The 23,751-nt window shown below is 42.9% G+C and overlaps 1 protein-coding gene across 1 annotated transcript in view; it reads left to right on the plus strand.

Annotated features, from left to right (window-relative positions):
• GCN1 (GCN1 activator of EIF2AK4) overlaps positions 1-23,751 on the plus strand; it is a 111,336-nt gene that overhangs the window by 53,839 nt on the left and 33,746 nt on the right. Inside the window, exons 26-42 of the mRNA XM_068238718.1 lie at positions 7,111-7,289; positions 7,866-7,946; positions 9,006-9,149; positions 9,271-9,398; positions 15,840-16,029; positions 16,591-16,661; positions 18,285-18,450; positions 18,581-18,775; positions 18,861-19,107; positions 20,171-20,292; positions 20,376-20,490; positions 20,638-20,817; positions 21,000-21,220; positions 22,438-22,506; positions 22,596-22,734; positions 22,818-23,014; positions 23,191-23,451. Of these exons, the coding sequence (XP_068094819.1) occupies positions 7,111-7,289; positions 7,866-7,946; positions 9,006-9,149; positions 9,271-9,398; positions 15,840-16,029; positions 16,591-16,661; positions 18,285-18,450; positions 18,581-18,775; positions 18,861-19,107; positions 20,171-20,292; positions 20,376-20,490; positions 20,638-20,817; positions 21,000-21,220; positions 22,438-22,506; positions 22,596-22,734; positions 22,818-23,014; positions 23,191-23,451 (2,705 nt within the window). The remainder of the gene's footprint in view (positions 1-7,110; positions 7,290-7,865; positions 7,947-9,005; positions 9,150-9,270; positions 9,399-15,839; positions 16,030-16,590; positions 16,662-18,284; positions 18,451-18,580; positions 18,776-18,860; positions 19,108-20,170; positions 20,293-20,375; positions 20,491-20,637; positions 20,818-20,999; positions 21,221-22,437; positions 22,507-22,595; positions 22,735-22,817; positions 23,015-23,190; positions 23,452-23,751) is intronic.

Here is a 23,751-nt window from a genome sequence, read left to right on the forward strand (position 1 = left end):
AATATGTCCCCAGCTGTCCTGATTGGACCTCTTCCCTCCTTTTGTCCTGAGGCACACTATGTACCTGAGGTCGGGAAGACTGTACTCTCTGCAATCTTTCGATTAAGAGTACCTCATCACTTACCCAACTATCATGAGGATAAGCTGCTGCATATGGACTGTGTAATATCGTCCCCTGTTGTGACCCGTGTGGTGTGAATGGGGTTCCCTGTGTGGGCTTTCCCTCCCCCGGGACCGCTCTCCCCACCCTCTTTGTCACCTGGAAATGTGGCTTGATCTCGATTTTTACTTCTTGTTTCGAGAACCTCCCACCCTTGGCTTTCCAGCCTTTACGTGTGTATAGTTGTTTCAGAGGCACTCTCTGTTGGTAGCTCCAGAGTGTGATGTGGTCCCCTGCGTCTCTCTGGTAAGAGAATTGACGCCTCCTGCTCGTTCCTCTCCAATCTGGACCCATCTCACTCTGCATAACCAAGACAAGGTACCCCTGAATCACACAGTCCACCTTTTGCATGTACCCATTGTACTGCAATGTACCTTTTAACAAACCTTTGGATCGGTGCATTGATTCTGGGAGTGTGGCATTCAATAGCAGATTTACACTGCCATTAAATTCCCACTGCCCGCACACTTGACCCTTCAGACCTTTCACCCACATTGTGCCATGAAATTTGCTTTCTCCTGGCACAAGTGCTCCTTTCCTCCGTCCCTGCATGGTCCATCTGTGCCAAGCGGAGGGAGGTGTGAAAGGATCAGTACCTTTGTCACCCAACATTAACATGCTTGGGCCTTGCATTCTCATTAACCCCTTATTATACATGAGAATGTCCTCTCTTCGTTCTCCTAGGACGGAATGGCAACCTAGGATCACCATCAGCATGGTACACTTCATTATAAAAGCACCACCCTGGGAAAGAAAAACATTAGCACTTTGCATTATGCTTTGCTCCGACAGGTTTGTTAGTCTCTTTCCGATTTCAGGAATCTCGTGGTTTAGTCTCTTTCCAATTTCAGGAATCTCATGTTTTAGTCTCTTTCCGATTTCAGGAATCTCGTGTTCCTCCAAGCTTAGATTGGCATCTGGAACCTTTCGCTTATCCGACTGACATCTCCATCTTTGCTGCCAGCACTGCAGCTGTCTCAATTCCATATTGCGAAACACCTGAAATCGAAATACAAACAAATCAATTCTTATTAATGCTTTGGGATTCGCCCTGCGGCTTGTACTCTTTACACTTTAAATTGATCAATATATATCGTAATTGATCTCGTTGCTTTATGGTTCTCATGAACTCTGTTTACTCTTATTGGTAGATTGGAGTTAAACTTCACCCCCCTACCTCAGTACTATCCTCAGTACTTACCTGTTTAAAATATGCTCCCGCGGACTTCACCTATGGAAGCTCGCTTCACCTTTGGAAGCTCTCACCCCATTGCAGCTCACTCCACATCCCCCCTTATCTGTCCATGCGCGGCCGTCGCATGCACAGATTACGGATGCCACACCTGATGCTGCTTTGCAGGTGAGCCTGCAATGCTCTTACTCATTATCGCATTTACTTGTCTAGAACTTCATCGCGATACCAGCTCTGCTAGAAGTTCTGTGTGTTGTACCCTCTGACCAATGTTTGCCGTGCCACCACCTAAACTACCAAAAAAAACTGGCTGCCTCCCTGTAGGAAGGAGCACTTTGCACTTAAACTACACAGGGTGCAGGGCTAAGCATACCAGCGTCACATGCCTGTATGCAGATCCCTGAATGCCCACATGGAAGGTAGTCACATGGCAAACAGCGTACTGATACACTGTCACTCTGTAAACGGCAATTCTATCATCTGTATAATTGCCCCATGAACTGTTGTCAGTCCTTGTTCTTTGTGCTACAATTGATAGGAGCTGGAAAAAACATATTTGACCAATCAGTGGACGAAAAAAACGCACACAAAACAGCTCCAGCCCAGCATAGACCTATCAGTCCAGCTCTGGCCTTATTCACGACAAAACCGGAAAAAAAACGTTACCGCTCTGCAGAAGCGGCGACGGAAACCCGAATTGGTCAATTCCCTTTTTTCCAACTCCGGCACCCCCTTTGATGCGCTGTCCCCCTTTCCTTCTATTGGGAACTCATGCTGCACCACCCATTAAGGTGCCTCACTTACAGGAATAATCCCATAAGCAACACAGTACAGACCCATTTCCGATCTGTACTGCTCCGTGTGTCCCTGCACCGAGCTGGGAAACACTTCCTATTCTGGCATTCCTGTCCATGGACTCTGGGAAAAACTCTGGGGAAATACGTTGAAACCCGAGACACACAGTAGCATGTCTCTGTATCTCTCCCCCCCTCCCTTCCAGCTGCTCTGCCCGGAGCCGCGAGCACAGCCTGACGTGACGTGGATCCCCCAGCCCCTCCTCCCCCCTGCCATGACGTGTGGGGGCCATGACTCACGGGGGCGGGCTCTCTCCACTGCCGCCATTTTGAGTCCTGGATTGCCAGCTGAGATGGCTGCTCCCATAGCAGCCTCTCGTTCCTATAGACCTAGGAGAGAACACAATCAAATATAACATACATGTTTTTTTTTTTTATGCCTAGTCACACACAGCCTCCATCCACAGTGCACAAAAATCAGCCTCAGCATTCCTTCACGTCTCAGCTGTAATCCGAACTGCAATCAGACATACGGATCCCCAGAGACGTAGGAATCTCTCTCCCTCTATCCCCTCTCTCCACAACTCATCTGCAGCTTATCTCAGCCATAACTCAGAACTATTACAGCGCTATTACTGAGACGAACAACAGACGAGCTGGCTAAACAACATAACAGATACCGACATTTAAAGCCTTTGAAGCAGCTCTGACTGGGACGAGATAAGCCTACTTATCTCTCTACGCTTTCCATTATGGACAGAGAGGGAAAAAAAAACACCCTGATCGGGCTCGGGAAAAAACGCCAGCTCACCGAAGAAAAACTTACTTCTCTCCTGTCTACTCTGCTACCTCTCTCCCCTGTCCACCACTAACCCTGCTGGTTTCCCTCTGCCGCGGGGGACCCCCCCCCCTGCTCTATCTGGACATTCTTCCCAGCCTCTGTAGAGACATGGAGAGAAGAGAAGAGAGGAAAAAAACTGCTTTCCAGCACAAACATGCTTGAGACAAATGCAGAGATAACCACTCCGTAAATATACAACACAGGAAGCTTGAAACTGAAGAAAAAAAAAAACCAAGCACATAAACCAGACTCCCCCCTCCCACCATGCATGGGAGAGATGAGAAGCCCGCAGCCACCATGCTGCAATTAACACAGAACGTACACATTAACCTCTCCTTGTTATAATACCCAAATACAACACAGATAATGCAACACAACAACGTAAAACATACTTGCCTGAGCAGAAGACTTTGTAAGCCTGCGAATTCGACCAGCTTTTGGCAACTTTCCACGACACTGAGTGGATCTCTGGAACTACTGAGCGTCAGCTCTGTGTACCCACACTGGCTCAGCGGATCATCTCCAGCGGCAGCTGCCAGCCGGCCTCGGAGCTTCCAGACACCTGTGACCCGGTTTGGCAAGGACTGATGTGCACTGTCAGTCTAAGTTTAACATCCACGAGTGTCGCCGGTGGTTCTCTCGAATTGCAGCTGTGTGCTTGGCTCCCACACACTACTCACACCAGCTTCTCAGTCTCAGCGTGATAAGCTTTACAGTCCGTGTCCGTCTATTCCGCTTGTTTTGCTGTGGAATATCTTGAAACCATTTTCCGTCGGCCCCGGCCCCGTCTGCCTGTATAGTTAGGCAGGGAAGGATTTCAGGCACCACTGTTATAAACTGTTCTTATCACCTTGCTTCGACACCATCGTCTCACAGACTGTGAGATCACTTGACTCTCCACACAGCAAACAGGATATAGACTTGCTCAGGCTTCTTTCAATGTTTCCGTCATTTATTCAAGTCACAGGAATACAGATAGATACATTCATCATATCCTAGCCATGCCAATCTTCATGTTGCGTTATAAGCTCATGATTAGACTCCCTCTTGAAGTCAATCAGGTACCTTCTTCCTAACTACGTTACACTAAACTACATATGTACAACATACATTATATCAGATTACAGAAAGGACGAACATGCTTAGGTCCCAGTCGGCCTTGCGAGCTAGTGAGGAAGGAAGAAGCAGAAGTGCGTTCTCCATTGCTCGCTCCAGCTTTAATACCGGCTAGGAAAGAGTTAAATATGACATCATCTTCGCCACCCCCTAAATAAGTCTATTGGTGGACTCACTTGTGGTGTCATCATACACACCTACTCGATTAATAATCGATGAGGCACTTGACCCAGATGCGGGAATGTGAATGTTTAGTAAATATGGCCAATGTTTACTGTTCCTGTCCTGTAAGTGGAGGTCAGAGTAAACCGATGGCCTTCTCTTAGGAACATGTTCTCAGTATCTGCGTGTATCTTCTGCTACACGCAGACCCTGAGATGCCTCTGTCTATTTTAAAGGCATACACTGTGGACAAGCCTTTTACATAAAACTCAGGCCAAGTAACTGAGGCCTACTTAAATTATAACACCACTGTGTCTTTTACAGTGAGATGGGAGTGGCCTTTTGTTAATGCTGGGGTGGTGCATATCACCTGGGTCTATTACAATGAGATGGGAGTGGCCTTTGTCGCTGTTGGGGTGGTGGGTACAACATGTGTCTTTTACAGTTAGATGGGACTGGCCTTTTTCAATCCTGAGGTGGTGGGTATCACCGGTGTCTTTTACAGTGAGATTGGACTGGCTTTTGTCATTATCCTGGGGTGGGGTGGGGGGGTCACCTATATCTTTTGCAATGAAATTGGAGTGACCTTTGTTACTGTGATGGAAGCCGCTTGAGTTTGCTACCATGGAGATAGGGGTTGCTTTTGCTTCTGCTAGGGAATTTGCAGTTGTGCATCACATGTTACGCAAAGCTCCTCTCCTAATGTCTGCAGTGCAAATGTATGCAGTTTGTAACCGGACCAATCAGAATTATTACCTTGTCATTAACCATTGGTACTTCCGAGTCTGCTACAAATTGACAGTGGAAGTTCCCCTGATCCTGCCTCTTCCCACCTGATGTCCAGTTTATGAGAATGCATTATCAAGTTTGAAGAGGCTGGGTGGGGTAATAATAATCTAAACATTTGTATAGTGCCTTTCTCCTGTCGGACTCAAAGTGCTCAAGAGCCACTAAGGACGCACTCAAGAGGCCACCTGCAGTGTTAGGGAGTCTTGCCTTGAACACCTTACTGAATAGGTACTGACCCTAGCCAGGATTCAAACCCTGGTCTCCCATGTCAAAGGCGGTGTCCTTAACCAGTACACTATGGGGTCAATTCGTAGAAGGATGTGCGGTAAATAAATCAGGTTGGGAAAATACCGCATTCGGTATTTTAGACTTTTGTGTGCTAATTCATGAAAATTTTAACAGGTGCGGTAAATTACCGAAGCCCATTCATGAAAAGCTTTGCGGTAACAGCTTGTTACAAACTGTTCCGTACAGTGAGGAAATTACAAGGCATACCGACATCCCTTCAGATGTACATGTTTTGTTATACTGCCTCTGTTTGCTCGGAATGTGTTCTGAATATGCCTATTAGTCTTTCTTAATATTCTATTTAATTGCCACAGCTTAGAAGAACTTCCAAGAAACTTTACACATGTCCTGCTTGGGTGCTTTTCCCCACTAGCTTCTAACAGGTACCCAAGAGGTTAAAACACACACTGCCTAAGGTATTCAGGGGATGCCTGGCTTGTTCCGATATTGCTCTGCTGCTGCCTGGGGGGCTGAAAGGCTTGTCCCGCAGGCGAAGGCTGCAGGTCCTATCAGATTACGACATTCAGACTTGCAGGAGAACAGGGGCTGATTCTATTGGCTCCCTGCTCCTGTTAGTCACATCTGCCTCTGCTTCTGCGAGTCATGGCTCCAGTACAGACTCGCACAGACTTCGCATAGTTAACCTCCCTGGCGGTAAGCCCCCCCCCCCCCAGACCCCGTGCGCTGCCTGGCCAATCAGTGCCAGGCAGCGCCGTGGGGTGGATCGGATTCCCCTTTGACGTCACGACGTCGATGACGTCATCCCGCCCCTTCGCCATGGCGACGGGGTAAGCCCTCCAAGAGATCCTGTTCTTTGAACGGGATCTCTTGATCTCTGATCGCCGAAGGCGATCGGAGGGGCTGGGGGGATGCCGCTCGGCAGCGGCTATCATGTAGCGAGACATCGTCTCGCTACATGAAAAAGAAAAAAGAAAAAGAAAAAAAAACGTATTTGCTGCCCCCTGGCGGATTTTAATAAACCGCCAGGGAGGTTAAGACCACACCAAAGGTGTTGGTAATTACCGTGGGTATTGAACGCTTGTTCTAGTTTTCATGAATTCACATTTGCTGTCATTTACTGACATGTGTTGAGGTATTTACCACACAAGTCAGTAATTTACCTCACTGCTCGGTAATTTCAGGTTTTCATGCAGTAACAGCCTTTATGAATTGACATTTTCCTAAATGCTTGGTAAAGTCAGCTGTTTTCTGCATTACCGAATGCGGTAATACTTTATGAATCGAGGCCTATGTAGCCACTGGGTAAAGCCACGCTGCCACTGTGGAGCCAGTCCAGCAAACAGAAGGGAAGGAGCATTGTTTGATGTGGATCAGGAGGAGCACCCAAATGACCCGCATCTTCCCCGACAGTCACCAGGATGTTATGACTGCTCCTGCAGATCAGCATGCACCAGTGAAACTCTGCATTCCTAGCTACACTACTATCAAAAATAATACTGAAGCCCAGGAGGCTTAATATGCAAACTCATTTGAGATCTCATTTGTACTCCTGCTGTAAATTCTTGTAATACTTTAGCAGAGGCTATAGAAACTGAAAGCAGAAGTCCTCTGCTATAGTCTCACACTGCCCCCTAGTGACAAGTGGCCATAAATACACATTACAACAATGCTAATTTTTAGCAAGGAAATGTAACAAATAAGAAATAAAAATGTGCTAAAATAAATTGGCCTGGAACACTTGCACGCTTCTAAATAAACTGACTGCTGAAGAGGTTTCTGTATTTTTATTTTGTTTTCTTTAATACAGGAGTTTCGCCATTACCTGCACCAGCATTTTCATTCATCTTCCCTCTTCTAAAAATGGTGTTATTAGAAACCTGCAATAACAGTGAAGACACTGAAGAACTCCTTGTGCAAACATTGCAGATAATCACTGTTCACTCCCAGCTAAGGAGCTCCAAGGCACCAACTCAGCTTATTGATGAGGTTAGTATATTGCAAGCTTATAACCATTAGAGTGCCCCAGATGTCTGTAGGCATCCATACGCCATGGATGTCTAAAGGCGTTTTAATACAAAACGACTTCCGCCAGCCACAGATGTCTATATGAGTTTTTGTGCCCCCATATTCCTGTGCCATGGACATCTAAAGGCATTTACTACAAATTTTTGGCTCAGTAACAACTTTCTACTTGACTTGAAATATGCAAATAATTCTAAGTTGACGCAGACTTATGCAAATATTACTTTCAATCTATGCAGCTTGAAAATGGAGAAATGAAAGGGTTCTGCTCCAAGATATTTGTGCATTTTACAGTAGATCTTCATAATAATTTGTATAATTCTGTATTATAATAATTTATCATATTTCTCAGTCATCTCAAATTTATTTGCACCTCAATGACCTTCCTACTGACTAATGTGGTACATGTAGATTTCGGAAGACATTTAACAAACACAATTCAAACATAGCTGGCAAATGTGGCTGGCATTTTAAGGGTTAAAAATGTCTGAAATTCAGTGTCAGAACAGTCTAATCTTATATTGCACTTTTTATTCTTAGAATGGTCCAGAGTTACTGCCTCGGACAGATATGCTGCTCTTGCTAACAAAGGTGATAGGCACTGCCTCTCCAAGATTGCAGGTGCGTGTGTGGGTAATCGGCATCTTCTTTACATAATCACGTCGTCAGTTAGTCGATTTTCTTCACTGTGTAATAAGTGTTTTTACTTTCTCATTGAAAGGATGCCTTTTTAGACATTCCAATCAGTTTGATGTCAGTTATGATATATTTTTTACTACTCTTTTCATGAGCGGAAGTTATGTTCTATAGTGTCCATTTTAGGAAAAGCTTCCAACATTTCCTTCTTTCAGTCCAGTTAAGAGAATTAGGAAGGGTACGCAATGCCTCAGGAGTCAGGTGTAACCTGCCAAATCAAGAACTGCCACCAAACCATCATCAATAAAGTCAAAGTGCAGACACTGTTTGGAGTCTGTAAGGTTTTCTTTGCTACAATAGTTAAATCATTTTCAGCTTGCCCAGTAATGGCAGCATCCGTATAACTCTCACCTCGGGTTCACGTTAAAGTGGATCCGAGATGAACTGTTACTCATTGCATAATTGTGTTCCTTTCCTATTGTTTATAGGGCATTCCTCAAGTCAAATACTTTTTTATTTTAATACTCTAATTCCCTCTAAACTAAACGAGCCTCGCCCACAGCTTTTCAGAGAGCCTTGGCACTGTAGCAAGGGCTCATGGGAGCTCAGTCTGGGCAGGAGGAGGGGGAGGTATTACTACCCAGAGATTTCAGAGGAGGAGGGTTAGTTTTTTTTTTTTCACAGGCTGAGTGCTGAAGATGCAGAGAAGCTTGCCTGTGTGTAATGTTTACAAACATGGCTGCTGTCATTGTATCACAGGAAGAAATAATCATATTCTATTGAAGCTGTTTGCAGCTAGATTTGCCGTGTAAACTATCTAAACTTTAGATAGGATATATAGACAAGTTACTTGTTACAGGTAGTCTTTCATCTCAGATCTGCTTTAATAGTGTTTAGAAATAGGCTGCACAGAAGCCCCATCTCTGTATCTGCCACAGGCAGTTGAGTCTAAGAATGGAATATCTATTAAGTTTTATTTTGTATTCAGTACATATCCAATAAAGTATTTGTTCCCTCGTTTAGTAATAAGCTGTTTTCCTGCAGATTTTGGCTTCCAATGCACTCACATCACTATGCACAAGCAGTGGAGGAGGAGAAGGATGCACATATGCAGAACAGGAAGAAATTGATGTTTTACTCCAAGGTTTGCAGTCTTCGTGCTCAAATGTGCGAGATTCTGCTTTGCGGGTAAGCCATAGCAATCACATTTGCCTTCGTTCTGTAAATTGCACTTTCATAGTCCCGACCCGCGAGATGAATGTTCCTTGTGGACAATGGCCTGTCATACTTACAAGTATTCCTTTATTAGGGATTAATGGAACTGCAGATGGTGTTGCCGACTCCAGACACAGATGAAAAGAATGGACTGGCCTTGCTGCACAGACTGTGGGTAGTAAAATTTGATGTGGAAGCTGAAATAAAAGCACAAGCTGAAAGGTGAGATGATATTTTCTCTTCTGATATTTGTAAGCGTGCCTATATTATTTACAAATGTGCAGTTCTATATGCCAAGTGCCGTCCCAGCTGTTGTAATAGAAATAAGCAGTTTTAGAGATAAGCACTTTTAAGCTTCTTCTCCTGCATCAAATATACGGTATATAGTTCCATCTCTGAATGCAGAAGTGTAAGGGCCTGTTTCCACTATAGCGTTGCGGAATCGCCGGCGAATCACCGCAGGAAAATCGCATGCGGGTGCGATTCCGCTTGCGTTTTTGCTGCGATTTCGCATAGGTAAGGGTGATGCGATTTTAACCATTTCACTGCCTGTGTGAATTAACATGGGTACCTATGCGAAATCGCGGCAAAAAACGCATGGGGAAAACGCATGCGATTTCCCTATTAAATACATTGCGTGCGATTCGCCTGCATTCCACACGCAGGCGAATTCTGAGGGCCCTACCCTGCAGATTTTTCTGCACAGAAAAACGTGCAGGAAAACGCACAAGTGGAAACAGTCCCATCCACTTACACTGGCTATGCGAATTCGCATGCGGGCACCGCATGCAAATTCGTGATAGTGGAAACGGCCCTCAGTCTACAGACCGCATTGGAATGCAGGTGAGTTAACCCCACATATTCTTCTCTTGCCACCCACACTCTGCAGAACATTCTCACATTTCCTGAGAGCGTTCTTGCTTATCTCTAGTAGTGGCATTGCCCATGATACAGCTGTTACCACTGACCTTCAAGAGTGCCTGCCTGAAAACAAAGGGCATGTTAACAGCAAAGGAGATGCACCTTCTCTCCCTTTTCTTTCCATTCTGTTCCACCTGATTCATAGTGCAGACTTGTGTACTTGTGCGAGGAAGGATACTTCAGTAATGCATACACAAAGAAAGCAGTGAGTGGGAATTTGAGGTTGGTAAAGCAGTGCTGACAAATGAGCACAAACACAGCACTCCCCAACCATACCGGTTTTAAGTCCATAGACTGTTGTACTGGGCTGGGAGACCGCATCATCTGGACAAAATCATTGCTGTTATCTTCCAAACAAAGGAAGCACACATCTTTATTTTTGTGACGCAAATTAGCAAAATGTAGCACTAAAGAAACATGATGGAATTTTTATTTGTGCTGATAGTAGGGGGCCAATTCTATGAAGCCAGTCCAGAACCAATGCTTGTACTGGATGAATTACAAAGTACTGCCACTTGTTGAACATAGAACACCCAATAAAATAATTTTCCTCTGGGCTGCTGTATTTGTTTATTACATTTTGGCATTGCATTTCTGTAATCCTATTTTTCCAGCTTTCTAGAATATAGTTAGAGCCTGGCCATTCTGTCAGGCTAGAAAATCAATTACAGACCAGCAAGGAAGATGCTCAGAGACAGTCAGTAAGATGTGATTGAGTTTATGGGAATAAAAAAACAGGAACTTCTTAGCACATGATTCGATGTTCGAAGTGAAGTTGTCCCAGGTTGGCAGAATAAGGAAGTGTGATACGTTGATGTCTATGATCTTGTAGCTTCTTTTAGTGTGAATGTCCTCTGTAATACTCCTTCCTATTGTATACTACATTCCTACCACTTCCTAGATCAGGGGTAGGCAAACTATGGCCCGCTGGGTGGTTTCATCCATCCCGCCAATGCAGGGCGTGATTGTGTGTCCCTCCAGTAGGTAAACTAGCTTGTTGCATCCAACGGATACCACACCAGTTCACCGGCCGCAGCTCACCTGTTCCAGGCTGCGGGAGTATATTCTAGCAGGGGCACTACGGGAAAATGGCATCCAAATCCCAAGGTTATTTGTGTCTCCAGTGCTGGGCTCCAGTGGCCATTTTCCTGTAGCCCTGCTCTGCCTGTCAGCACAGGAGATTTGCAGCTGCACCTGTGGCAACAAAGATCGGGGATCAGCGTTGGACGCCGAGAGAGGAGGAGTCTCCTGCCTGGTGAGTAGTTTATTTTACACATTGTGTATTTTGAAGGAAGCACTGCCAGGTTAGGTGCATTTCGGGGGATAGGCTGCCACGTTATGTGTATTTTGGGGAAACACTGCCAAGATATGTGCATTTTGGAGGAAACGCTGCAGCACTGTGCACTTTTTGGAGGAAATGCTATAGCATTGTGTGTATTTTGGAGGAAATGCTGCCACATTAAGTGTATTTTGGAGGAAACTCTGCAGGATTATGTGTATTTTGTGTATTGTTTTATAAATAAGAAATAATCCTTATTCTCAATGGAAGAACTACACCTATTGAAATAATGGGCAGTAAGAGGAATTCTGTTTCGTTACGTGGCTGGAGGTAGGACAGATCCTATTTCATTATGTGGCTGGTGATAGGAGGAATCCTATTTCATTACGTGGCTGGTGGTAGGAGGGATCCAATTTCACTAGGTGGTTGGTTTACAAAAACGTCAACAAAAGGAAATGGTCTGAAAACGTTTATGTCCTCCTTAGTACCCTATCAAGATGAATATTATATTCTTGTTGTACTGTTGGGTTAGCTTGTCCTATCCATCTCTGTAAATCCTTTGTTCTGTGTTGTTTTCATTCAGAGCACTGGGGTATGTCATAATAACTCCAACTAGATGAGAAGAAAATTTACTATCTTGCCTCTTGGTTAGCCCTGTGGGGTTTCTGCTTCATTATAAGCTGCTCAATACTCTAAACATGGCTAAGAGGAGTGTTTTGTCGTGCCTCTGGCACATTAATTAGGTCTTCAGTTGCAAAGAGAGGTCACGTTTCAGTCTCCTGGCTCTTATGGAAGTATCTGATCACATGAGATTTGTGGGAAGTCATATTCAGGGTCTTGTCTTACATGACTTCTAAGTACTTCTGTCGCAGATCTATTTCTCTTCAGACTGTAACTAACTTTAGTTAAAAGGATGTAGTTCCACTATTTTATGATAATTAATTCATTGTGTGTCTGTCTCCGTAAATTCTTCACAATGTACATACTGCCAGAGCTGCTGCGACCCAAATGAAGATGAATACAGTATTAAGAAATAACAAGCTAAAAGGCATTGTGGGATGTCTTTACTTGGGGAGATCATAAATGATTGTCTCAACCGAGGGGGAAAAAAATTGCATCTGTATATGGCTTTATTCAAAAGTCAGTTAGAGTTGCCTAATTTATGGATTAGATTTTGGGGGTAGCGAGTAGTGTTGAGTGAAGTGATTACATAATGTACTACTACCTGCTGACATAAAAGTGAAAGCGGTGGTCAGTAATTCAAACACACTGACTGCTGAAAAAACCAACCAGCCACCAATCAACTGACATGGCCACTGTGCTAAATGATAAGCAGCTAGCACATTTGATTTGCTACCTTTTCATGCAACTGCAAATTTGCATATAAGGCTAATTCGCATCTCAACACTGATAATCTGGAAACCAGAAGGAATTTCATGTCAGCATGTAAACATCAAACTCCTCGTCAAAGTCAACCTATTGTCTTAAATGAACATTTTCAAACCAAGTGTTCTAAAATGACAATGTACAAATAATGTCTAAGTAGCTGTGTAAAGCTTTTCATACTTTTTCATGTTAAATATCAGAGGCAAAAGCTTTAACTCACATGTGTGGATTTTGGAATGTTTCATTTATTTGTAAAGGTGAATCCCTGTTTAAATATTACACTTTTTTTTTTTTTTTTTTTTTTTTTTTACGTCAGACTGCAGAATTACTATATATGAAAAGCCTCTGGTGTCAGGTTTCACACAAAATTACAAATGTTTATGTTGCACATAAGATACATTTCCTCTGCTCTCTGCAGACAGCTCATTCAGAGACGTGCAGCTGCCAGTGAGAGCTTTCTCATAGACAGGGTTAAAGAGGAGCTGTCAGCCATACTATCTCAGAAAAAAACACATATATAAGTAGATAAATACTTGCTCTACTTACATAACATATTTGTATTGCACTTTCCACACTTTGATTTTTGTAAAAATGTTTTACTATAGTAAAAAAAACCTGAACATCCTTCTTAGGATTTTCCATTTTGACTGTGTCTATCTTGAAGCCAATCCTGACATAATTTCCTCCCTTAGGCCTGGAACCCAATAGGACCGCCTTTCTGAGCGCTTTGTAATTTGAAAAGCTCTTGCTAATGTAATGCTATGGGTGTGATCCCACTTGAGCAATGTGATTTTATAAAATTCCCCCGTAGCATTGCATTAGCAGTAGCTTTTTCAAATCCTTAGAAAAGGCTGCTAGTGGGTTTGAGCCCCTACTCTGTCTGTGTATCATTGCCCACCCTCCTCCCAGTCTTCAGACACTCCCACACAGCTCTGCAGTAGAAAGTGCATTGTCTTAGCATGAGAAATATTGGGCAATCCGAGTGGAACAGAGATATGGGAGGGGAAACCGGGAGGGAAAGAGACTTCAGCAAATTAGGCTTCATTAGCTATGTCTGAGGGAAGTAAAGAAGAAGAAAAAGAAAACCCAGCATGCCCTGCACCTTCCTTTGTGTGGCAGAAGTACCAAATGAGAGCCAGGGAAACTGGGGAATGATGTTTTATAGAGAAGAAAAGTAAGAGTGATTTTTAACGTTTGGATTGCCGGGTTAGCACCTTATTACTTGTTTACCAGATAACAATAAAGAATTGATTTTTAACTTTATGCATGACAGTTACACTTTAAAGAGAATCTGTACTCTGAAATTCTTACAATAAAAAACCATACCATTTTATTTATTATGTTCTCCTGGGCCCCTCTTTGCTGTTTCTGCCACTCCCTGCTGCAATCCTGGCTTGTAATTGCCAGTTTTAGGCAGTGTTTACAAACAAAAAACATGGCTGCTAACCAGCATGTGATAGGCTGAGAGAAGCTCAGTCTGTGACTCATACAGAGCCTGGAGAGGGTGTGTATAACTTCTACCTATCACAGCAGAGCAGCACATTCTTGCCTGAACCGACAAAGCTGACAAAGGAAAGAAGATTAGATTAGATAACAAAGACAATACAGCCACTGTGCAACTAGGAAAGGCTGCAGTAAGACGGACCACATTAAAACAGGTATAGGAACTTATAGGATAGAAGAAATAAGGCTGAAAATTTTGTTACAGAGTCTCTTTAACAGATTTAGTGTGAGAGAATCCCCCCTCCCCTCATGGTTCACTGGTCTGTCAGATTTGCCTTCAGTAAAGTCTGAAAGGACTTTAAACAGTAAACCGAGATAAGCATTCAAGTGTATAAACCAGTACTGATCAGCACTTCCCAAACAATACCTATCTCAATTGGGAAAAATACATGTTAATCCATAGTGTTCCTTTAATTGTGTACTGGAATCACCTTCCTGGCGGTCAATTAGAACTGCCAGGGGGCAGCGCAGCACTATTTTATTTTTATTTTTTTTTTAAGTCATGTACCTAGCCTAGCGCTAGCTACATGATAGCCGCTGAGCAGCGGCATCCCACTACCTACTTTGATTGCCTCCAGCGATCAGCAGAAGCAGGAAATCCCGTTGACAATGGGATTTCCTGCCGGGCTTCCCTGGTCGCCATGGCGACGGTTATCATCGACGTCGTGAGGAGTCCCGATCCACCCCTCAGCGCTGCCTGGCGCTGATAGGCCAGGCTGTGCAAGGGGTCTGGAGGGGGGGGGGGCGCCACGGCGCAGCGGATAGCGGCGAATCGGCGCGGAGCGGCGGTGATCGGGAAGTACACGCAGCTAGCAAAGTGCTAGCTGCGTGTACAGGAAAAAAATTATGCAAATCGGCCAAGCAGGGCCTGAGAAATCCTCCTGCGTGCGTAGCCCGACCTGAGGTCAGGCTTACCGCCAGGGAGGTTAAGAATGTAAACTCCATAGGAAGTCATTCACAAGGAATGCTATTGTGTGGATTTGTAAAGTCTTTGTCCAGAAACCTATCTCGGAGAGGTTCATGTATTCTAATACACATTTTAGTTGTAATAAAGCAGTTGTATACCAATGACGATTTGGGCAATTGTTATTAATTCAGATGATGCTAAGTCCTAAGGAAGAATGTTTGTGGAACCAAAAGGCAGCCCTCGCAATTTCTTCAGATTGGGAATGGGGCTAATCACTGCTCTCCAGATAACTTCCACCATATCAGTGTAATCCGGCGTCATTGTAATAAATTCAGCAGCCATTCATTACTGATGCCACAGTTGTGAAGATTTGGATAAGATAAAAGTGGAGACCTCAACGAAATGTTAATAAAATGAATACAAAAAATTATCCCTCTGGACATCAGTAGATGTCTATTTCATAGTTTAAATTCTGCCTTTGCCCAGGTGTTAGGCTTAAATCTCTTTCCATATCAGACAAAAGTACTTTAGTCACATAAAATCCTAGTTCCCTGTAAATAGCCACATATTTTTAAATGTTTATTTTTTTGCACCTTATGTACAGTATATTATTGGGTTTGTTCCTTTGTTTTTTCCTTTACTACATTATTTGTGTCTATTATCCTAGATTTTGGGAATCGCTTGATCTAGAACTGCAGCCAGATCTCTGTTCCCTGCTCATTAAAGATGTTATTCATCATGAAGAAGCAGTGAGACAGGCTGGAGCTGAGGCCTTGTCACACGCAGTTGCAGAATATCGCAATCAAGCCACAGAGGTCTTGCAGAAACTTGTGGAACTGTATCAGGAGAAGCTCTTTGTAAGTATCATAGAATGTGCTATGTTTCATACAAAATTAAAAATAAAATCTCCAACTGTGTTAAAAAAAAAAAATTGCAGCAAAAACCATGTTTGGTCATGTGACCTGAGGGTGAGTAAGAAATGTATTGCAAGCTCTGTGGGTGGGGCTTCTGCCTTTTTTTAAACTGCAAGAATACAGGCTGTATACGTACCTATCAAAGAATATTGCAGGTTATTGCCAAGGAAATTTGAGCCATCTTCTGGTAATAGAAACTGAGCATATGTAGGAAGACTACTGTATATTTTTTGCAGAGTTTAAAGCAAATGTAATAAATCAAAGTGGAACAGAGAGATGAACTCTTGAGCATCTTTAAAGCAAAAATAAATTTGTCATATTTTTTTGTCTTCTGAAGGTAACCTTTGATTAAGTACTTTATCATTATATTCTCAGTTTATACTGGCCAGGTTTACTTTAGATCATTTTAAAGTGGCTTTGGTAGTCAATTAATTACTGATAAATCTAGAAAGAAGGTACTAATATCTATTTTGTGACTTTTGCCCATTTTGTGTTTTGTTTTAGAGACCGCCCCCTGTTCTGGATGCTTTGGGGCGAGTGATTTCAGAATCTCCTCCAGACCAATTTGAAGCAAGGTATACAGTTCATAATATCATAGCATGCATGAACCAGAGAGTGAAAATGCTGAATCCATGTTTTCTATGGAATATATCTTTCAAGATGTTCAGGAAATCTGAATACAGCAAAGTCCCTGGTATCTGGCACCGGCAGCCTGATGCCAGGTACATGCATGAGCAGCCGGCCTAAAAGCCCCAACCCCCCCCCCCCCCCCCCCCAGCAATAAATACTTACCGAGCCTCCAGCGATGTCCTCTAACATTCCTGTTGCTCCCGTCGGCTTTCTGCCATCCTCCGTGCACAGCTCCCGGTGTGTCACTTGACCGGTGTTGGGTCACTTGACACACTGGTAGCCGTGTACGGGTGCCGAAAAGGAACTACAGAAAGTTTAGAAGATGGCGCTGGAGGCTCGGTAAGTATTTTAATACCTGCAAAACCCCCAAAATACAGTTCCCTCTATCCCCTCATGGCATGCCGGTTAGTTGAGACTTCTGATTGCCTGAGTTCCGGTTAACGGGGACTTTGCTTTAGTAGACAATCGTTAACCTTATTTTCATCAGTAATGTCAAAGATTAGGCCAGTTCCAATGTCTCAGAATAGGTGCTTGTCACTCAGTGTGTCATCAGTTTATTAGCCCCCTCATATTCCACACTACCAACTCATGATATCATGACACCTTGTTGCCCGTTTTTAAGTGAATGTAAAAGATATCAAATATAATTGGGCTTTTATACACACAAACTGCATTATGTGAGAAAAATGCATTGTGACACATTGCTGTTGTCACATCGTATCTTTGCTTGATGAAGTCTGGACATTTAAAGCAGTGTTCCCCAACGCTGTCCTCAAGGCCTACCAACAGTGCATGTTTTGTGGAAATCCACACAGGTAGTTAATCCTCTCTACTGAGACACTACTTACCCCACCTGTGAATGTTTGTGGTTTCCTGCAAAACATACTGTTGGTGGGCCTTGAGGACAGGGTTGGGGAGCTCTGAAGTGAGAAGGATATGGAGGCTGCCTTATATTTTTTTTCTTTTAAACAGCACCAGTTGTCTGGCAGCCCTGCTGATCTTTCTTGTATCAATCGTGTCTGAATCACATACCTGAAACATTGCTGCTGCACATCATAGTAGATTTCTTCCTAAAGGAAACGTTGACTTTTTTTATAAATAGGGTAACTTTTCCTATCGCAAAGAGCTACAGTGTGGAACAAATATGCTGCAATGTGAAACAAGTATAAAGCAGGGTTTTTATCAGCACTTCATAGCTACCCCATAATATGTTTACAGGTTTGTCAAAGAAAGATTACTTAGGTCTTCATCTTCAAAAATCTAGTGGCATCATATAATAGCATATATAATATATTGCTAATATACCAGCTTGTTGGACTAATCTTCTCTATACTAGAAAGTTTACTAGAACTACTGTTTATTTTATCTGAGGATATATACTGTATATTCAATAGTCTATATATATATATATATATATATATATATATATATATATATATATATATATATATATATATATATATATATATATATAAAAATATATATATATATATATATATAAATATATATAAATATATATATATATCCAGTTGACAAGGTAGACTCGTATTGTGTCTGTTTTATCATAGGTGTGGAGTAGCTCTGGCATTGAACCAGCTTGCTCAGTATCTGGAAAGTTCTCAAGTGAAACCACTTTTCCTGTTCTTTGTACCTGATGCTCTTAATGATCGACATCCTGATGTCAGAAAATGTATGCTGGATGCTGCCTTGTCTGCACTCAACACACACGGGAAGGTAATGGAGACTTAGAAATATTCTGCTGTTGCTGTATATTTTGTGACATTTTGTGTGGAGCTGTACCATGTCTAGTTATGTACGATTTCATCAGATTATCATTTAAAAACATAAAATGTTTACATTTCAGGATTGTGTTGGCTCCTTACTGCCAGTGTTTGAAGAATTCCTGAAGAATGCACCAAATGATGCTAGTTATGATGCTGTCCGACAAAGCGTTGTCATCCTTATGGGCTCTTTAGCCAAACACTTGGACAAAAGTGATCCTAAAGTTAAACCAATTGTGGCCAAACTTATAGCAGCTCTCTCTACCCCGTCACAACAGGTATTATCTCTCAGACATGTTATGCTTGCTGTGTAGCATTCCATTCATATAAATGGTCATAATAATTTGGTGCTCTGTCTCAAAGGTCCAGGAATCTGTTGCTAGCTGCCTGCCTCCCCTGGTGCCAGCCATTAAGGATGATGCTGGTAGTATGATCCAGAAGCTGATGGCCCTTCTTCTAGAGTCTGATAAATATGCAGAACGGAAAGGAGCTGCTTATGGTTTGGCTGGGTTAGTAAAGGGATTGGGAATCCTTTCCCTTAAGCAGCAGGAGATGATGTCCACCCTCACAGAAGCCATCCAAGACAAGAAGAATTTCCGACGTAGGGAAGGTAAGAAGCAGTGCTAGCTCTCCTGCCCCTATGTTAGGACATCCTATTTATATAGTGGTGTGAGTAATGTAGTTTGTTCCCTGGAGATCCGTACACTGATTTACGGTATGTGCATGTATGCTTTCCCTAGAAAGGAAGCACCAGACAGACCTCCGTGAATCCCAGGTTTATGAGCAAGAAATGTTTGCTTGCTTGCTTGCTGACTGGTGTGGGTAGAGTGGGGACCCTTTTATTCTTGGAGGTAACCTCAACGCTGATGAAAGGGTTATTTTAAAAGGGACTATCCTCATTGCTAGAGTTCCAGCTTGTTATGAGTGTTTGAGTGTACAGTGTTGATTATTGTATGTAAATTAACCACTCCCCTCACACCTCCTTTCCCATTTAAAGAGACTCCGAGCAGTGCAGAAACTATGGAAATTTGCATACCATTTGAAGCTCTCTTTCTCCTCTTTCCAACAATATATAAACCGCCGCCCTACGCCTTTTAGTTTTCGCTATTTTTGTGATCGAAGTCGCTGCAAATGCGATTTCGATTGCGAAAATAGCGAAAACTAAAAGGCATAGGGTGGCGGTTTAGGTGTCGTTGGAAAGAGAAGAAAGAGAGCTTTAAAATGATATCCATCTTTCCTTAGTTGCTTGTATTACACAGGACGACTTTTCCCCAAAGTCGGCAGCTGAATAGAGCTGCTGACACTGGGGAAAGTGTCGTCCTGTGTAATACAAGCAACTATAGAAAGATGCATACCATTTTAAAGCTCTCTTTCTCCTCTTTCCAACGCCGCCCTACGCCTTTTAGTTTTCGCTATTTTCGTGATCGAAATCGCGTTTGCCGCAATTTCGATTGCGAAAATAGCGAAATCTAAAAGGCGTAGGGTAGCGGTTTATATATCGTTGGAAAGAGGAGAAAGAGAGCTTCAAAATGGTATGCATATTTCCATAGTTTCTGCACTGCTCGGAGTCTCTTTAAATCCTGGGTCTTTAAAAGATGAGCATAGCTTCTTTTATTTGCCTAATGACACGCATTACTGTTTGTGCATCACTGACTTTCTTCTTTTTCTTCTAGGGGCATTGTTTGCCTTTGAGATGCTCTGTAACATGCTAGGAAAGTTATTTGAACCATATGTTGTTCATGTATTGCCCCATCTCTTGCTGTGTTTCGGTGATGGAAATCAATATGTCCGAGAGGTAAGTACTGATCTTATGAGAATTTCTGTGGTTTGAAGCTGCTTTGAGTAACTGAATCTCATAATCTCGTTTGTCTCTTGTAGGCAGCAGATGAATGTGCTAAGGCAGTAATGAGTAATCTCAGTGCACATGGTGTAAAGCTTGTATTGCCGTCACTCCTAGTAGCTCTTGAGGAGGAATCCTGGAGAACCAAAGCTGGTAATTCTATATATGTCATTGGCTGTTTGCTCTGCCTGGGCCAGACTCTGTGGGATTTCATCAGCCATCTGCTACTTTTTAGATGGAATATTTTATGTGTCAGATTTGTGAATCATGGATCTCTGAATAATGGTGTTCTTTTTTTAGGATCTGTGGAGTTGTTGGGTGCTATGGCGTATTGTGCCCCTAAGCAGTTATCATCATGTCTCCCTAATATTGTGCCCAAACTCACTGAAGTACTTACAGACTCCCATGTGAAGGTGCAGAAAGCTGGCCAGCAGGCCCTTCGTCAGATTGGCTCTGTAATTCGCAACCCAGAGATCTTAGGTGAGTACAAGTTATACTGTGGCACAGTGTCATTTAGCTCAGTATATTACACAATTGAGTTGCTTCTTAGTCCTAAAACATAAACATAATTATATAAATCCAGCTTTTCCAATTGCTTTGAATCAAGTGCTATTTTTTCTACATTTTAATGCTGATTTGTATTTTCTTTTTATTATTTAAAGCAATCTGTCCTATCTTACTTGATGCACTTACCGACCCCTCAAGGATGACACAGAAGTGCCTGCAGACCTTGTTGGATACCAAGTTTGTTCATTTTATTGATGCACCCTCTCTTGCCTTAATTATGCCCATTGTGCAGCGAGCGTTCCAGGACAGATCTACAGATACTAGGAAAATGGCAGCACAAATTATCGGAAACATGTATTCTCTTACTGATCAGAAGGTAACAGTGCGGTGCTTATCGTCAATGTTTACTCTTCAGTTACAATGATTATAAAGTGTGAAATGTGTTTACTTTACATATCGGTTCATGAGTTAAGTTTAGTAAATTCATCAAAAGAGAAGAGGTGAAGTCTTAAAGAATATCCATCAGAATGAAATGAAAAATCTTTAGAACCTTCCTGGATAATAAAGTCTTGTGCATATGTACAAGCCATGTCACCTGGGGGGATCGGTACCTGTTCCCTCAGGCAATATGGCTGGGCCAAGACTGACAGACTTATTAGCCAGCAGGCTAGTGACCTATTCTATTCTTATGCAAGGGACAGAGTGTCGCAGACATTATGTCATGCGGTGGGCAGGGTAGGTGGAGTTAACAATGCTCTTGGCCATCAGTCGGCCAAAGCTGTCCCGCTGAAAGGGATTGGGGGCTGCGGTAGATTCTCTGGATTCTTGGCAAACACCGCCTCTGCTAGCTGTATCTATCGTGTATACAGGGGCTTGAGTCTTTTTACAACTGACTATTTTATCTCAACTTTGGCAAAACACATAACACCCTCATGAAGCACATAACGCTTATGAGTCTGAAATAGCATAGCTCCTGGATTACTTTTTTCTTTAGCCCTTCTACCTCCCCACAACTAACACATAAATGTGCCTCATCCTCCAATACCTTCTTATCCATAACTAATGGGGGTTCTCACTAGTCGACCCTTTTGGTCAGGCACCCCGGCTTCTTCTTGTACTAATGGAAACCTTGCTGTCTGGATGCCCCACAGGACAATCCATAGAAAAGGTCTAAAATGAGGGTAGCTGCCCTAGCCCTACACCTCCTCCCATTGGAAACAATGTAAGAAATGGTGAGTGAATGCAACAGCTACCCCCACAGAGAAGAAAAGAGAAGGTTAGTGATGGCACACACCACTCTCCCACCTAAAAGGCACTGCTGCAGGTCTGGTTACAGCAATAAACATGGCAGCGTGCCTCTAGAAGACATTGGGAACCAGCCCAGAAGTGCTCAGGAGACTTTCTAAAGCGGTTTCATTTTTTGGAGTTCAGGGTTGTAAATGGGTTTGGTCATGGAAAAAATCTTGACTGTCCACTTCAAGAAATTTTTTTTCCAATTTAAAGCAATGAGGTAGTACAGAAGAAGGGTAGTGTTAAAATTATTTGCATCTTTGTGAATTTTACACTTATTATTTGACTCATTCTCGTTTCCAGGACTTGGCTCCTTATCTCCCAAGTATTACACCAGGGCTTAAGGCATCTCTGATAGATCCTGTTCCTGAAGTAAGTTTCTCATGACACTGACAGTCTTTCTGCTTGCTGATAATCTTAGCATGTTGGATATTTTCAACCCAAAATTTTTTTTTCTGTAGGTCCGTACTGTGTCAGCAAAAGCTTTGGGTGCTATGGTAAAGGGAACAGGAGAATCTTGCTTTCAGGATCTGCTGCCATGGCTGATGGATACACTAGCTTCCGACTTCAGCTCAGTGGATCGTTCTGGTGCTGCGCAAGGTGAGAGTTATGAGATCAAATCAGCTGCATGTCCAATTCTTAATACAGAATTAGTAACGTTTTCTAAATTTCTTTTCCTAAAGGTCTGTCAGAAGTCATGGCAGGTTTAGGAGTCGAGAAACTTGAAAAATTAATGCCAGAAATTGTAGCTACGGCCAGCAAACCAGACATTGCTCCACATGTCCGTGATGGTTACATTATGATGTTCATTTACTTGCCAATCACATTTGGAGATAAGTTCACGCCTTATGTTGGTCCCATTATACCCTGCATTTTAAAGGTAATCACACAGAATGCTTTATTTTTCTTTCGAAACATGTTCAGCACACTTTCCTTTTTTTTAAAAACAAAAGTGCCTCATCCTGGAAGAGACTCAAGCTGTTCTGTGTCTTGTCTTGTCACACTAGTTTTCTCTATGTTATCAACTAGACTTCCTTTCTGTGATGTTTATTGCAGGCTCTGGCAGATGAAAATGAGTTTGTACGTGACACAGCACTACGCGCAGGCCAAAGAGTGATCACCATGTATGCAGAAACAGCCATTGCACTCCTCCTGCCACAGCTAGAAGAGGGTCTGTTTGATGACCTTTGGAGAATACGGTTTAGTTCTGTTCAACTTCTTGGGGACTTACTGTTTCATATATCTGGAGTAACTGGAAAGATGACCACTGAAACTGCTTCTGAGGATGACAACTTTGGGACTGCCCAGTCCACCAAGGTAAATAACTGCACAATATTTGAAAGGGAAACTACCATATTTTTGGGACTAAAATTGGGGTGGGTGGGGGAGTCCCTTCATCTTATGGTCTGAATCTAACCTGCACACATTAAAAAAAAATACAGTTTCTCACATGTTGGGCTCCGCTGTGCACGTTGCGGTCAGCAATTCTCAACATGGTCTACAGCAGCCATCCTGCTCTCCACTGTGCTCCCATTCAGTGTGCTCTGCAGTCTTTCTCAATCCTCTGCCCGCTGCAGCCTTTGTGCCCCTCATGCAAGTCCCAGCGGCAGAGTGACT

The sequence above is a fragment of the Hyperolius riggenbachi genome, chromosome 1, assembly GCF_040937935.1.
Source record: "Hyperolius riggenbachi isolate aHypRig1 chromosome 1, aHypRig1.pri, whole genome shotgun sequence".
Classification (NCBI taxonomy): domain Eukaryota; kingdom Metazoa; phylum Chordata; class Amphibia; order Anura; family Hyperoliidae; genus Hyperolius; species Hyperolius riggenbachi.